The sequence below is a fragment of the Microchirus variegatus genome (genome assembly GCF_963457635.1).
Source record: "Microchirus variegatus genome assembly, chromosome: 18".
Classification (NCBI taxonomy): Eukaryota; Metazoa; Chordata; class Actinopteri; order Pleuronectiformes; family Soleidae; genus Microchirus; species Microchirus variegatus.
Window position 1 is genome coordinate 5,252,807 of NC_139819.1, and position 17,059 is coordinate 5,269,865.

A 17,059-nucleotide genomic window follows, 5' to 3' on the forward strand; every position below is an offset into this window, starting at 1 on the left:
GCCATTTCCAACAGCCAGATCATAAGTAATCTGCATCCATATTAACATATGTAAGAATGTGACCATTTAGATGCAGGTTCTATTGTAATTAGGTAGCCGATTATCTCCTAGATTCATTAAATACTGAAAGTGGAAATGTTAAGAGGTTAGGGTTAGCAGCTGATAGTCTAGTTGTGGCGTCTCTAAAACCTGGGGACAGATTCAAAACAGAAAGTATGGGTTTTTCAGTGTAGATGAAGCCTCTGGTGCTGCTTCTTTTACTAACTGTATTATTCATCTGTTCTCTTACAGACTGTCCCTGGCTTCGCTGTGATCCCGTGGGACAACCGACCGAACCCCAGTAGCTGACCGATAGCAACCAACGAAGTCGGAACAGACCTCTGTTCTCTTTCCTCCTTTTGGCTGGCCGCCACAGCTTCCCCCATCCTAACTGGCCTTGGCTGGAGTGTGGATGGAGCCAAGGGATCTGGTTGGCTCGGCCCAACCCAAAGAGGTGGAGTTAAAGGGAGGCCGGGCGGGGCCAAATGAAGAGGACCGGGGAGGAGCGCGAGACATTGGTTTGGCGTGCGGCGACGATGTGATTAACGGTGGCATCAGCGAAGGGGAGGGGCTTGAGGAGCACGGGGAGGGGCTTCTGGAAGAGCAGGAGTTCTGCATCAAGGAGGCGAGCTTCCAGGAGGGAAGCCTAAAGCTGAAGATCCAGACCACCAAGCGCACCAAGAAGCCTCCGAAGAGCCTCGAGAACTACATTTGTCCTCCGGAGATCAGGATGACCATCCGGCCTCCAGCCGGGGAGGGCAAAGCCGGGCGGCAGGGACGGACGGGCGGCGGAGCGGGGAGGGGCCAGAAGGACGACGAACGAGGACCGCCCAGAAAAAGGGTAAGACAGACGAATCACGTGTGAGGGGTTATTTTCCCCCCCGTGGACACGTTTGAGCTCAGACTTTCACTCACGTGGATTCTTTTTATCTGAGCATCTCGATCAGGTCACCCCTCCCCTCCCACCCTCCTTCCTTTTCACTGTCAGTAGCTTCTTTCCTTGCTTGGTTACACAGGGTCAAAGTTTGCTGTGTAATTGAAACCAGTCATGGCTAGTTGAGATCGCACAGTGAAACACACACACACACACACAACACACACTCGCATAGGAGCTGAGAATAGGGCTGACATGAGCAAGTGACAGCTGGTGTCTGCTCTCTCCATTTGTAGTCATATACCCAGACCTTTCCGTGTCTCCTCTCCTCTGATAACAGCTCTCATGGGTCACGCCCCCCTCGAAGCCCTCCCTCCATCAAACCCCTTTACACACTACGCTGGCGTTTGGTGTGTGTGACACTGTGTATGTACAGGTCCTTGGGGGAATCTAGTGTTTGCAGTGCGTGTTGACCTACCCAGTGGTGTGTGTGTGTGTGTGTGTGTGTCCAGACCTGACAGCCATCTCGATGTCACCGAGCCCGACAGGCCCAGCAGGAGCGGAGGCGTCATGTTGTCAACATGATGCTGGGAGCTGTGTTTTGTCATGTTGTGCTTCAGTGGTGGTTATACTTCACATTGGTGTGGGGGGGGGGGAGACGTTCTCCCGTGGTAATAGGGCTGCACCGTTTTTTACCAGTTACACGGTCTCGCGTGGTCAGCTATAGCTTCAGTCTACATCTGTGTTGGGTGAGTGACTGATGCGACCTTTTCCCTTTATCCATAAGGAAAAACAACCGTTTTAAGGCTCCCAAAAACACTATTTCCGTGCGGATACAACGCCAATACGATAAGAAACACAAGTGGATTCACCTAGATTCCACTCTTAGTCTCACGATCCAGCTGTGTACTGGTGTAGTGCACATACTAAGTGAAAGTGAAAGTGTAAAAGTAAATCTCTTAAAAGTCTTATGACACAGGTATTAAAAACTATTCTCTGTAAACAAGTCTCTTTCATACTTGATATGCAAGACAATTATTCAAACCTAACAGCTCTTTGCACCCATAAGTTTGACTTTTTTCTATACTTAATCATTGATATTCTGTTAAATTACTGCATTATATTCATTTCAGGTCTCCAAAAATGAAAGATATTTGCTGCTGCTGACGAATGTTTGCACATAGACGCCGATACTGAGAATGCAAATGGAACATCTCACCAAACTAGACAGAAAACATGTGGGTGTTACTCTGTCATCTCAGTATCACACATACTGCACTTCCTCAGTTTCGGCTTCGGGTTATTTTTTTTTGCAAATGTATACATTTTCTCTTTTGTTTCTGTCCTTGTGTTAACTTTCTGGAAATACTTAACACGTCAGTGTCTGACCGTCAACGACAAAGACGTGGACCATGGAAACTTGCTTTAAGTTGTGCAAGGACATCGGATTTTACCCATTCGGTGCTCAATAGTACTTGTTTGGTCCATAAAATGTTGATATATTTTGTTTAGCGTTTCTCAAACCTGGAAATGATGATGTTCTCGAATGTCTAGTTTTGTCCACAAACCAAAATTCATCCGTTTTCTGGTCAAAGAAACCAGAAAATATTCACATTAGCTTGTTTTAATTTAGTGCTGTGCCATTAATGGCGTTAACGGCATTAACGGTGCTAACGGCTATGCGTGTGACGCCATGTTTACGTGACCCCCAATTGTTAAAATGAGTCTCTAAAGTAGCGCTGCTCTTTTCGTTCAATAAACAGACCGCTCCAGTTCGACTGTAGGTGCGCTAACGCAGCTAATGGCGCTAACTGTAAGCGGTGCTGAAGAGTCTCTAGAGTCTCTGAAGTAACGCTAAACTTTAAAAACAGAAGCACACATACGTAGTACACAGGTATGCTGGGTACTTTTTTGTTTTAACAAACAGACCGCTCCAATTCAACTGCAGGCACGCTAACGGCGCTAAAGGAGCTAATGCAGCTAACGAAGCTAACCGGTAAACGAAAAGCCGAAAACGGCACTAAAAACTGCGTTACTTTAGAGACTCATTTAAACAATCGGGAGTCACGTAAACGTGTGACTTTTTCCGGTCAGACGGGACTCGCAATTGTTAAAATGAGTCTCTAAAGTAACGCTAAACTTTAAAAACAGAGGCACACATACGCAGTACACAGGTACGCTGGTTATTTGTAGCGCTGCTCTTGTCGTTTTAAGAAACAGACCGCTCCAGTTCCAGTCCAGACTGTAGGTGCGCTAACAGTGCTAAAGGGGCTAATGCAGCTAACGAAGCTAACGGGTAAACGAAAAGCCGAAAACTGCGTTACTTTAGAAACTCAGTTAAACAATCGGGAGTCACGTAAACGTGTCTTTTTCAGACACAGGTTCGCTAGTTAATTGTAGCGCTGCTCTTGACGTCGACTGTAGGCGCGCTGTAAATGTTATTTTAGAGACTCATTTTAACAATCAGGCGTCATGTAAACGGCCCAGCACTATTTTAATTATAATTACTAATTATATATATAAAAAAACTCTAAAACCCGTAAAATCAATTAATTAAATAATCTATTAATAATTGATTAATCATTGCAGACCTGGTGCTCAAAGAATACAAGGACATGAAACTAGAGACTGAACACAAGCGTGTGAGTGTGTGTGTGTGTGTGTGTGTGTGTGTGTGTGTGTGTGTGAGGGACACTTGACTGACTGAAACAGTATAGTCAGGCATGTGTTCGCGCGTGTGGAAATCTGAAGCGTTGTCGTAGCGCCGCACGCTGCTACATTATGACTGACGGGGGTCGTCATAGTGACAGCGGCAGCAAGCTGGTCTCTATTGAGGTTTGGGGGCGGGGGGGTGGGGGGGTGGGGGATGGATGTGGATGTGATGGTGTTGATTCAGATCAGTTTCAAGCCTTCATCCCCTACGCTCTGTCCCTCAATCACACCCCCTCCCCCCCTTCCTCGTCCTCCCTCGTCCTCCCTCCTCCTCCTCCTCCTCCTCCTCCTCCTCCTCCTCCACTCTCCCGCCTACATCCTTTCCCTCCATCTCCCCATCACCTGCTACCCCAAGGGTGTAATACAGGCAGAGTCAGTGGAGAGGAACGGGTTAAAGAGAGCGGCTGAGCTGCTCTCCTTCTTCCTCTTCTTTTCCCTGTGTGTGTGTGTGTGTGTGTGTGTGTGTGTGTGTGCTGAGGTTAAATACTCTCTTTGTGGTGTGTGTGTGTGTGTGTGATGGGGAGACGAGGGGGGTGGGGGGGGTATGGGGAGCAGATGGACAGCCTCTCTGCTCTCTCTTGTATTGTGTCCAAACCTACTCTTTCTGTCCTTATCTTTTATCTGCCCCTCTCTCTCTCTCTCGCTCTCTCAGTCTTTTCTTCCCTCACGTGTTTTCCCCTCTTTTCACTCACTCATTTTCCCCACCATTCTTTTCTTCTTCTTCCTCTTCTTCCTCCCGCTTTGCTTTCACCCTCTGTTGTCTTGTAGCAGATGGCAGCGTGGGGCAGCAGCAGCAGCAGCAGCAGCAGCAGCAGCAGCAAGAGAGCAGAAGCCAGAGTGTAAGCAAGTGATGGGGGAGAAGGAGAAGGAGAAAGGGGGGAGGTGGAGAAAAGAGGTGGGGGTCAGGCATATGGAGAGCCTGGTTAAGGGGCCCCCTCAGAGGGAGTGTGTGTGCGTGTGGTAGTGTGATGAATAGAGGGGGGGTGTGTGTGTGGGGGGGGGGCAGGATACAATAGATGCCCATTAAGACAGAGATTTGACTCTAATAGATAGAGAAGGAGACAGACAGACAGAGACGGATAAAGAGGTAAACGTATAGAACGGTGCAAAGAAAATGACATTATTTCTCTTGGATGGATAGATTACAGAGTACGTGCAGTTGTGGGGAAATAAAGAATTGCAATTTTTCCAACAGTTATTTGACATTTTAATATATTTACTCCAAGTTTCAGTTCAGTTTGCACGTGTAAGAGTGGTAAAATGTGCACAAAACAAAACAAAACAAAACAGCGACTGCTCTGCATCTCACTGCAAGGAGGAGGATTTTAAAGATTGAAAAAGGTTGTTTGCACCAATTGTTAGAATAAATAATAATCAGAAATAGAAAAATGCAACTGCAGCTTTTGTCATTTACTCAATCTGCAATTTCAATACAAACTGTAGTAAACAAATGACTAAATTAACAGTGAGGGAAAGTGAAAATAAGGTGCATTAGAATATAAAAGTGTTAAGGTCCCATGTGTCGTATGAAGAAGGATCAATCGACAGATACTGGATGCGATATTTAAAGGTGATATCTGTAAAATATGTACAACAGTGACCTTTTCACTCCGTCTCACTCTTCTTAACCCAAATGAATCCCATAGGAAGTCTATAAATTATACATTTCTTACATATTTCACCTTTAAAACGATGTCGATGACCGACCTGAACAAGTTTGATAATGAATTAATCGGTTGTGTGATTCTTTTTTAATAATTAAAACAAGCTTTCTGACTTTTTAAGCTCCCTTAATGGGAATTTTCTCTGCTTTCTTTGCTCTGTGTGACAAAGAAAACGTCAAAAAAAGGATCATTTCCAGGTTTTTCCAACATATTCTAGACCAAACGAGTCGATTAATGGAGAAAATGATCAACGGATTAATCAGTCGTTAGTTGCAGCCCTGGTGTTTTGTGGTAAAAAAAATCTATTACAAGAACGATGTATGCATCGTCATTCTCCTTTTAATTTGAAAAACATGTTTTTAAAATGATGACTGTGTGTATATTTGTGCAGATCTGTGAGGAAACAAAGATGTTCTAGTACCGCAGTATCGCAAATATCGCGATTTCGTACTACACCGAGCGTCAGTTACATGAGAGAAACGTCTCAGCCCTCCATCGCCTTCGCGGCGGGGGCTTGTATACGCGGGGGGTCAGTGAGCAGACATGCTGTGTCACGGGACAGACCCACATCACACGTATAAACGGGATATGATGGGCTCTCCCTGCTTCTCTGTCTCCGGCTGACGTCGCACACATGCTGGACGTCTTCTCCCACACAAGCTCTTTGTCTGAGCGCCGTGTGTGTGTGTGTGTGTGTGTGTGCGTGAGTGCGCTCTCGTACAAGATGAATGTACGTCTCGACTGATTGGGTCCTGGGTCAACCACCACATCACTCCTACACACACACACACACACACACACTTTACTGGTCCGATGCCTACACATGGTGAGACAAACACACACTTTCACACCCACACACACACACAGGGGACTCATGTTGAGCAGTGATTGCAGTTAGAGAGAGTGTTTTCCTGGTTATCTGTCCAGTTTCTCTGGACATGCCAAATGTGGCTCTTAATCCATTTCGCTATCTGTGCAAAGAGATAAGGCAGAGCTTTTCCAGCAGTGTGTGTGTGTGTGTGTGTATGAGTGTGTGTGTGTGTTTGTATTAGTGGGTGTACGCGCAACGCTGACGCTTGACACACACTTATCTTGTCTTGACAGCCCCTCTGCTTGGTGGTCCCCCTGGCTGTGTGTGTGTGTGTGTAGCTTGGTGGTCTCCCAGCAGTGTTTGGGATTATTATGTGTTAGTCAAGTGCATTCAAAAGGAAATTAATGTGCCGCCATAGTTGCCACATTGTGTGTGTGCGTGCATGCAGTTCGTGCACGTGTGTGTGTGTCTGTGAAATTGTTAGCCTTTTGATGTGTGTGTGTGTTTATCCCTGGCTGAGATGGCGGTTGGTGACCTGAGGGACTTGATGAGCTCATAAAATAGAATTGTGTGTGTGTGTGTGTGTGTGTGTGTTTGTGTTTGTGTGTGGAGCAATCACCGACTGATTTATGAATGTGTATGAAAATTAAATAATCACCTCGCGTGTGTGCACGGCTTCACTTTTTAGGCTTTTGTTTTGGTTTGTGTGTCTATACGTGTGTGTGTGTGTGTGTGTGTACGTCCTGAAATCATTGGGAGTAGAGCTGGGAATGCTTTAAGGGGCGTTTCCCTGTGGTTGGTGGGGGATGGGACATGTGTGTGTGTGTCTATGTGTGTGTGTCTGTGTGTGTGTGTGTGTGTGTGTGTGTGTGTGTGTGCATGTGTTCCTACATGCTGGGGAGGGGTGAGTGATTTAGCACCACTGAAACACCAGCTGTCCATCTGTGTCTGACCCCCATACACACCCTGTACACACTTGAAACACACACCGGCACCTACACACACACACACACACACACACACACACACACACACACACACACGCGCATGCTTGTGTGGATACAGACACACAACTCCTCATGTCGACCCTCTGATCAGCTCTTAAGTATCTCTCAAAAACCTAAAGGAAGTCTAGACAAAACACAATCTGTTCATCTGCCTTTCACACACACACACACACACACACACACACACACACACAAAAACACACAACACACACACACACATACAGTACATTGCACTAAGCAAGATTGCTCCTTAATCAGCTCTGCAGTAGCGCTGGTGCTGCAGTGTATCCACACTGAATGACTCTGCAAGGTCACTCCTAGTGAGCACACACACACACACACACACGCAGACACACAAACGTGCACACACATTTAGTCACACAAAGGAACACTGGAGGCCGGGCAGAAGAAGAGACGAACTTTGACCCCGCTGGACATTCAAAAGTTGAGGTAATAGCTGGACTCGACTGTTGTGTAAGCCTCTGTGTGTGTGTGTGTGCGTTTGTGTGCGCGCAGAGTGTATTGTTTGTTTGTGCGAGTGGGTCAGGGGTGAGACAACTGGAGTCTGGCCTTTGCTTTCTTAGCCTCGGGGCTGGATTTGGTGTGTGTGTGTGTGCTGACCATTTGGTTGGAACTGTAGCTAATTCCTCAGTCAGACGCACACATACCATCTTCTCAATCTGTCCCGAAAGGTCACGACCCGTTCATTCACTATTGTGTGTGTGCGCTCCCAGCGGGTTCCTGTTCCTCTCCGAGCACAGATGTAAGCAGACGTTGATCGTCAGCGCGGCGTCGTGTTCCCGCTTTAATGAAGACCTGCGGCGGTTATTTGTGCTCGGGGGAGAAACTGCAAGTCACACTCGCTCAGTCAGAGAGCAACTTAACCAGAGGAGATGAAGGCGTCTGACGCGCACAAACTAATACACGACCAACTCTGTGAGATTTTTCAGGTCGCCTTACAGACGATAATCGCTTCTTAAAGGAGACATATTATGCAAAATCAACTTTTTTAATCATTTAAAAACTTATATTTGGGACTCTGGAGGCCTTATGAGTAGGCAAAGTGTGAAAAAAGATGACTCAGTCATGCTTTTGTGACCCTCCTCAGTCGTACAGGAGATAAAACACGTACTCATTGCTACGTCACAATATGCAAATTCCTGGAATTGTTGTCTCGTGGAGCTCCGCCTCGTCCCTAAAAAACGCAAGAGTGCAGGCGAGGGCAATAGTATTTTTAAAAGAGCGGAAGTCTGTGAAGTGTTCTATTCTTGGCTGCGCAGCGCAGCACAGAGTTCTACACAAACTTCCAGCCTCAAAGAATTTACATGTTGTACGTGACGCCAATGTGCCGGCTAGATTTTTGCAAATGATGCCTTTTCCAAATGCTAACTGCCGTTAGCTGCTGGAGCCTCAGTGACGCTGACGTAGTTTCCTGTTTCTCATTTGCATTTAAAGTGACAGGCACTCAAAACCAACCAGGGAACTAGCTTAACTTGTAGAAACAGGGTATAATATGTCTACTTTAAACATTGGTTCTCAAAGTGCGGCGGGGGGGCCAATGGCGGCCCTGCAGAAACATTTCTGGCGGCCCACAATGAATTACAGTTGATAGTTTTAATCCAGCAGATACTAAGCTTGTTAAATGTTTATTGGACATTACTCGATACAGACCAATAAGTGTAAACTGTACAACTGCAATCTGGTCATTAAAATGATTACAAATGGGATTTATTTATTTTATTCTGTTTTTATTCCTTTGGCGGTCCTCAGTCCAACGTTGGGTTCCTAAATTGGCCCTCAGGTATCAAAACTTTGAGAACCCCCGACTTTAAAGGACTATATTATACCTTATTTCTCCACGTTAACCTAGTTCCCTGGTGTCCTAAACTACTCTAGGCGGCACATTGTCATCATCATATATAAAATATAAATCCTCTGAGGCTGGAAGTTTGCGTAGAACTCTGTGCTGCACTGTGCAGCCAAGAACAGAACACTTCGCCGACGTCCGCTCTTCCGTATTCAATCGCCCTCGCAAAGCAGAGCTCCTTCCAATTCCAGGAATTTGCACCTTGTGACGCAGCAATAGTGCGGTAGTCAACATGTTTTATCTCCTGTACTTAGACTTAAAGGCGGACCACAAAAACAAAATTGAGTCATCTTTTTTCACACTTTGCCTACTCATAGGGCCTCCAGAGTCCCAAATGTAAGGATTAAAATGATTAAAAAGTTGATTTTGCATAATATGCCCCCCCTTCAAAAGCAGACTTTGTTTAGTTGAGAAGCACCGAGACGACAAAGCAGTCATGGTTCTGATATGGCAACATCATTGTATTTGTAGACGGTGTGTAAAATAAATACAGGTTGTGAATCTGTTTGGGGTTTTCAGTTTAACTTCAGTTTACTTTGAGTCACATAATTGTGGGATTATCTGCTTGATGCTCTCTGCGGTCAAAGATGATGTTGAGTCACAAGCGTCATGTGTTCCCGGCGGCCGCCGTGAGGACTCTGGTGGTTTGTGTGCGCGCTTGTATGTGTTGACTCTTTAAAGGACCGTTTGTGGCATCATCGCCGTCTCAAAAACCTGATTCTAATGAGGCAGAACTGGTTTTATTTAGCCCTTTATGGTTTAAGAATAACAATACAGTGTCCTAAGAAGAATAGCTGCACAAACAAATAGCTGTGTGTGTGTGTGTGTGGTTGGGAGAGCAGGTCCAGCGGGGACAGAGGGTGGCGTTGGTGCGAGGAGGGCAGCAAATGGGACGACGATGGGAGTCGAAGGAGAAGCTGAGGAGCAGAGTATTGACTTTCACTGTGTCTCACTTTGAAGAGTAAGTGTGTTTGTCAGTGAAATCTGATGGGGGCCATCAGCTGTCTGGGACACGCCTGTCACAGGTGTGTGCGTGTGTGCGTGTGTGTGTGTGTGTGTTTTCCAGGATAAACCCTGACTTACTCAGGACCAGTAGTCCTGATGGACACCAAAGCCTGGTCTTAATGAGGCTCTGGTGTCAGTTAGTATTAACACTTGATTTGTGGTTAAAGTCAGAGTGAGACATTATTATTGGTTAAAGGCGCCATATGTAAGAATGTGGCCAAAAACGGTTACTACGTTCAAATTCAAAATACCGAGATCTTTTAGGTTTCGTTTTTCTGACGTAACTGGCAACCCGTGGTTGCTCGGCAGCTGAGACTCTACTGACTGCAACGAAGGGTAGACGGCGGTAGGTGGCGCCACATGCCAAAACATGATTTCAAAAACATAATGACATGATTTGCAGTCTGCAAAATATTTTTTTTAATGCACATTTTTTGTCTGTACTGTTGTTGTTGGTTGTCAGTTTGTAATATGAACATTATTCCTGAGTCTCCGTGACATATTAGGAGGATTTTACGGCCAGTTGATTTAGATTTATTACATAATGCACCTTTAAGGATAAGGACACATAACGTGGACATGAATAAGTGAGTGGGACACGTCTGTCTGTCCCTCTGTCTGTGTGTCCGTCCCGTGGGGGCGACTCAGACTAAACAAACAGCTGTGTTTATGAAGCAGGGAAGAGCCACAAGGGTCTTCTGTTCAGTGGTCCATCTCAACCCACACACACACACACATGCTCTCATACAGTAAATGCACACACACACTCCTGAACGCCCTGTACACCTCATCTTTGACCCCGCCCCCCTGTGGCAGGTTTTTTTTTTGTTTTTTTTTGACGCTCCCTTGTTTTTCACAGTTACTCTCTTACATTCCCGCTTGGTTTAAAAACCAACATTTAATCCTGGGTTTAAACTGCGTTAGAACACAAGAGCCGACCGGGTGAACGCGCTTCCCTTTTTTCATCTGCTTCATTATTTTTTTGGGCAGCGACGCAAATTCCATCCATTCACTAAGACCTTTTTTACAACTCGGGACAGAGCTCGCTATTTTATATTTTCATCTTCTCTTAATTTTATTAACAGCGCTTTAAAATTGTTCGAACGAGCAAAAGAGTGAAATAACGACTTTAGCCGTTTTCACCTCCTGACTGGTTTTGAAAGGGTTAAAAGCACCACAGGGCAAAACAAGCACAGGCAATGTAGAAATGTGCTCATGCCTTTTTTTTTTTTTTTTTTTTTCTTAGCAGGTTCGTCCAGGTTCAAACACCCAGATAGTATACCTGCTCATTTTTAGTGGGAAAGAGGCTTTAGTGTCTGCCCTTATCTCTCGCTCTCAGACTGAGAGGAATGCCACTCTCCGTGCGACCTCTCACCTACAACAAGGAGGGGGTTAGAGGGAGGGAGTGAGGGGGCAGCTGCAGTCATGTGCCCATGGGCCTGGAAGCTGAAGCTCGCACACTCAAATAGCAGCAGAGCTTTGTTCACACTCTGTGTAGGAGAAGTTTGATTTATTGACCGTGTACGTCGGTTTATCTGTTTTTTTTTTTGGACGTCACAGACAAACAAACAGTGAACGTTGAGATGGACGGACGGTGCTGTGGGTTCTGTTCTGTTCTCCACTGCTTCCACTCTCGCCGTTGCCACGGCGTCGTTTGTTCTTTTTTACCGGCAACAGTGCTGCGGTTTATGCGTCGTCTGCTTCTACTTTCCGGAGACTTGCAGTTCACAAAGTCCGACTCCGGTCCGTTTAAACCGGAATCCGGAGTAAACTTTCAATCAAATTACCTCGGTATGTTTGTCCGATTAAGAATAGTTTGATTTGTCTTTAGCCCTAATCGGACGGGATTAGTTATACATGAGGAGGTGAAGGTAAAGTTATTATTACCAGAGCTTCTCACTGATTTTAGTCAATGTCAGTAAAGATTAAGGCGACTTTTACCTCGGGATGCGATTCGATATCGGTCAGTATCGGTCCAATACTGGTCAAAATCACTGGATTGGATATCGGTCAGATAAAAATGTAAAGTATGTCTTTAAAATGACTCGGCACAAATGAGTTCGTAAATTGTCTAAAACAACTGTATCGGACAAATATCGGTAGATACTCGAGTTTGTGATATCGGTATCTGTATCGGACATAAAAAAGTGGTATCGTCCCATCCTTACTTTGTATTTATACTGCACTTTTCTAGTCTTGATGACGGCTCAAAGCTGCTTTACACTACAGTTGGTGGGGGAGTAAGTGTCTTGCCCAATGGCACCTCGGCATGTAGACTAGTGGAGTCAGGAATGAAACCAACAACCCTCAAGTTGAAAGACGACTCGCTCTACCACTGAGCTACCATCGGCCCCCGAGAATTAGGTTCTATGTATTACTGTCAATAAGTATTTTTCTGCAGATTTTTGGAGAATGGATCGAGGCGCTATGTTGACGTCTGTCTTGACCTGTGATATCAAGAGAAATCGTAGTATGCAAATGACGACAGGAAGTGGCGGCGGTGCATAAATCGAGCGCCACTCGGCGTCGGGGAAGTCAGGATGAAGTAGTTTGCGCAGGGTTCGCTTACTCCTTACCCTCCCGTATCGTGGGCCCTCATTGGGTTTTACTGAGATTTCCGGTCACGTGTGAATCGGCCATTGATTTAACAAATACCCTGTGGTAAAACTACATTACTCCACCTCCCCGTGTAATACTGACCCCTTCCAAATAGGGCTTGAGTCCAACTAGAATTTTAACAAGCATGCAAACTGCACCGACTGATGTGGTTCGAGATCTAGAATCTCCCGCCTCTCTGTCACTGCCTGAGAAGGTGTGTGTGTGTGTGTGTGTGAACATGTGAGCGGAGTGCAGCCGCAACACAAAGGCGTTATTGTTGCTGAGAGGCGGCCTGAGGGGAGGCGGGCCGTCTGATTGGTTAAGACTATTGTATCTCACTTTGTCCATTCTCCCCTGTCACCGAGGATGTCATTAAAGCGGCTCTTCAGCGCGCTCTGTCACTCTCGCGGGCTGGGAATCATCTGAGGACTTCACAGAGAGCGCGCTAGACGAAAAAAACGAGAGCGTTGCTTTATAAACGCCGGTATAAAGCAGTAATGTGCCGTTTTCACAACATTAACTCCTCTGACAGCAATACTTCCTGGTAAACAACTTGCTTGTTGTTTTATTGTTGACATGTAGGTGATCATCATGAGATACTTAAAATGTTAGTGCCCGAGGTTATGTCTCAAATTTGCTCTTTGTCCAACTAATCTAAAAACAGACTAAATGGTCATTATAAATGAACCAAAGTTAATTTTAAACAGAGTTTAATCCCAATATTAATATAGGTCAAGTACAGCGGGAGAACTCTGGCGCTTTATCAAATCAGACAAATAAGAAAAAATGACAATAAAACAATAAAAACTTGGTATAACAAAGCATCAAGTATCTTCATATCTCTATGTCCACGTTTACTGCCTCAATAACCAGACGCTGACTCATCGTTACAGTGCGTTATTTTTGACCGAGTCAAACTTCGCCCCTGTGAACCACAGCTTGCTGCTGGAGAGAGGAAGTGTTTAATCTCAGCGCAGCTTCTGTCTTGAATTACCCATCATTCTACACAGGAAGTCATCCCTTAGGATTTGGAGCAGCTCATTGGCTGTTAATTGTTTCCTGTTGCACATAAGTGGTATGATTGGGTCATATGGTGCACAGAGTACAATGAACAACACTTTTGTGCTCCCGGGTGAAGCTGCTAAAAAGGGGGGAAATTTACACCTTTTCCTTTGGCGGTGGTTGTTTTTCCCTGTGGTGTTTTTTTTTACCCCTTGCGTCGTCACAAATGCACCAAGGGGAAAAAAACCAACAACAATCCATATCTTGCTTATTGTACTTGAACCGACTGTTAAGACGATCTGACCGATAAATGACATTCAAAAAGTAATGATTGATACAAACGTGAATGCAAACACCTAAGTTAGAGCAGATGAAGGAGAAATTAGTGGGCTCATCTGGGTTTTTTATGTCCCCACTGACGCTGATAAAAACCCCACATGTGCTTCAAACCCGGGATTAAATGGGTTGGGCTTTTCCTTTTTTTTGACCGGTTGGAATGAGGGGGTATTATTGAAAATCCAAGGTTTTGGTCCAGACCTTAACTCCGATTTTCCCACGCTGCTAAGGTGAAACGTGCCTAAGGGTCTGCAGACTCGCGGTGATCCATCTTGAGCTAATTAGACGACGAGCTGGAACTTTTACTGCAGACGCGATCACTTGATCATGACTGGAACAGGAATGTGAAGACTGTAGACGTACTAAATATACTGCAGACTTTGGATTTTATTTCATTATTGGGTTGATTTTGAAATGAAAAAGGAGTTGTTTTGTTGGTGAAGCTATGAGACATTTTGGATGGATTATTGATCCCAGAGTGGGGAATTGTTCTGTTATAGCAGCTTTAGACATCAAGCATGGAGCATTTAAAGGTAAAATTACGACTATTAATAAACATATGACGTTATAAAGTGAATTGTTCCATGCACATTGTGCATGCATGTGTACATCTTCTTTGTGCACACGTGAAAAGCAAACAACGCTGTCACTGGAGATTCAGCTGCATCCATGAAAGGAGCAGTAATAGCTGTAATAATTGGTATGGAAAAAAAAAAAAAAAAAACAGTTCTAATGTGGTTCTTGGTGCTATTCACTAGCATGTGGCATGAGCACACACCATTAAGGCTAATAGCGGGGATTAGATGTATACTTTGTGCGGCATGTAAATATGTCTGTCATTACCGAGCGGGAGGAAAAACCTCGAGTTGCGGCCGTAATGACATGCTTATCTCAGCCAATCAGAGGCTTTTGTTCATATTGAGACATCGACGTTTGAGTGAGGCTGAAAGGGAGTGTGACAGTCGGAGCCTGGCGGGTTTTTTTTCCCCGCTGCTATCTTTAGGGGGCACTTCAATCTGAAGGATTATTGCTGTAGACGTAGGAGGGGAACATTTTTTTTGGAGACCTACTGGTGTGCATTAAATCGGGGCCTCTGTTGTACAGTTAGCTAAAGGATAAAATTTTTTTTTTAAAAAACGGCGCCGTAGATCAAACTCTTGATGAGACTCAGCAGGACGGGAACACGGCAGAAGAATACGCTGCAGTTTTTTTTGGCCCGGGTTAAACTGTGGCTGGAGGCTGAACACATTGTTTTTGGGATCGCAGCATTAGTCTGAGAGCTGGAAGTTTGAATAGAGACCAAACTATTTTCCAAACTTTCCCACCCGGCTTTTTTTTTTTTTTTTTTTTTCTCCCCACAGAAGATGCGATGGCTGCCTGGCACGGATGCCAACAGATCTGAGATAGTAACACACACTCACACACACACACGCACTCACACACACACTGTTTTAAACAGCGGGGCTTGATCCCCACGATCCACACAGTGTCCCACCTTGACACCATAACCACCCCCCCCCCTTACCCTACCTCCTCCTTTTCTCTCCCCTGCTGTGGGTCTCCTCAGGCGCATGAATGGAAGTCTTTATTCCCGAGAGAACTGGTGGGAAGAACGAGAAACAGGGATGTGGGGGGGGGGTGAGTATAGATGATGGGGGGGGGGGGGGGGGGACGCTGTGTGAGTGGCTGCAAGATCAACACAGTGCCACAGCTCCTCATTTTCTCCCCTACCGCTATTCCCTCCTTTTCTCTGCACACCCCCCTCCCTCCTCTTTCTCCCTCCCTTTAAGTGCAGTGGACACAAAGCCATGTTAGTATTCATGGTGTTTGTTTGCAGAGGAACTGTGTGTGTGTGTGTGTGTGTGTGTGTGTGTGTGTGTGTGTGTGTGTGTGGAGCTGTCAGAAACACCGATCACAGAGAAGAAGCAGCGCTCTGAATGGGGGGCTGGAGAGAAGCGAGGGCAAGAGGGGGGGTGGGGAGGGAGGAAGGGAAAGAGACGAGTCGGTGGTGGTGGTGGTGGTGGTGGTTCCCACAGGGGGAGAATGGTCAGCTTCAGAGAAAAGAGAAAAGAGAGAGGCGATGGAGAAGGGAGAGGGGGGTTTGTACACAAGGCCACAGGGGCAGAAGGAGACGGCGTCGTGTCAAAGCCAAGGAGAGCGAATGTGTGTGTGTGTGTGTGTGTGTGTGTGTGAGGATCATATCAATCAATCATAACATTTCGGGGAACTAGTTGCAAACGGGTCCAGGCACCTTCTCTTCTTGTTTTTCTGCCGGTCCACTTCTTCTTCTTCTTCTTCTTCCACTCCCCTCTCTCTGCTGTTCTCATTCTTTCACTAACACCCCCCCCCCCCTCTCTCTCTCTCTCCCTCCGTCTCTCTCCCTCTTTCTCTTTGTGTGTCTGTCTGGACAGCTGCCCAGTTCCATACACAGGGAAAAATGAAACACTCTAAACCACCGGGCGTGCAGCCAAATAAAAGGCTGCGAAAAACTATTTGAAGGGCAGCATGTTTGTGTGTGTGTGTGTGTGTGTGTGTGTGTGTGTGTGTGTGTTGGGGTTGTGAGATTTGGGTGTGCCTGTTTAGGGTGTTCTCTCTCTCTCTCTCTCTCTCTCTCTCTCTCTGAGTATAATGGTGCAGCCAGGGCGCTCTGTGCATGTTTATGTGGGTGTGAGGGAGAAGCTCCACTTCAGTTTATCCAACAGTTGGAAAAAGGAAAAGCCGTTGCATATACACACGACCGTTCAAAAGTTTGGGTTCGACCTATACAATTGCTGTGTGTTTTCCGTTAAAAGTCAACACTTTGTCATCAAGAGTTGCAAAATGCTTCGGTCAGAGAACACAGCAAAACTGTTTTCTGCTGTGCTAACATCATTTGCACAAGGGTTTTCTAATCATCCAATAGCCTTCTGACGCGATTAGCAAACACAATGTACCATTGGAACACTGGAAATGGGCCTCTATACACCTATGTACATATTCCATTAAAAACCAGTCGTTTACCACATTAACGATGTATAGAGTGTATTTCTGATTCATTTATTCATTGAAAAAAAGTGCCTTTCCTTCAAAAATAAAGACATTTCTAAGTGACCCCAAACTTTTGTACCTCGCCATTTCCCCGCCGAGCACGAATGTCACAATCAC

The 17,059-nt window shown here is 45.6% G+C and overlaps 1 protein-coding gene across 1 annotated transcript in view; it reads left to right on the top strand.

The window, feature by feature from the left end:
• Positions 1–451: 451 nt before the first annotated feature.
• The window catches only part of setbp1 (SET binding protein 1), a gene marked incomplete at its 5' end in the record, with an annotated part of 28,520 nt that continues 11,912 nt past the window's right edge, over positions 452–17,059 (top strand). Inside the window, one exon of the mRNA XM_083905404.1 lies at positions 452–880. Coding sequence (XP_083761530.1) covers positions 452–880 — 429 coding nt within the window. The remainder of the gene's footprint in view (positions 881–17,059) is intronic.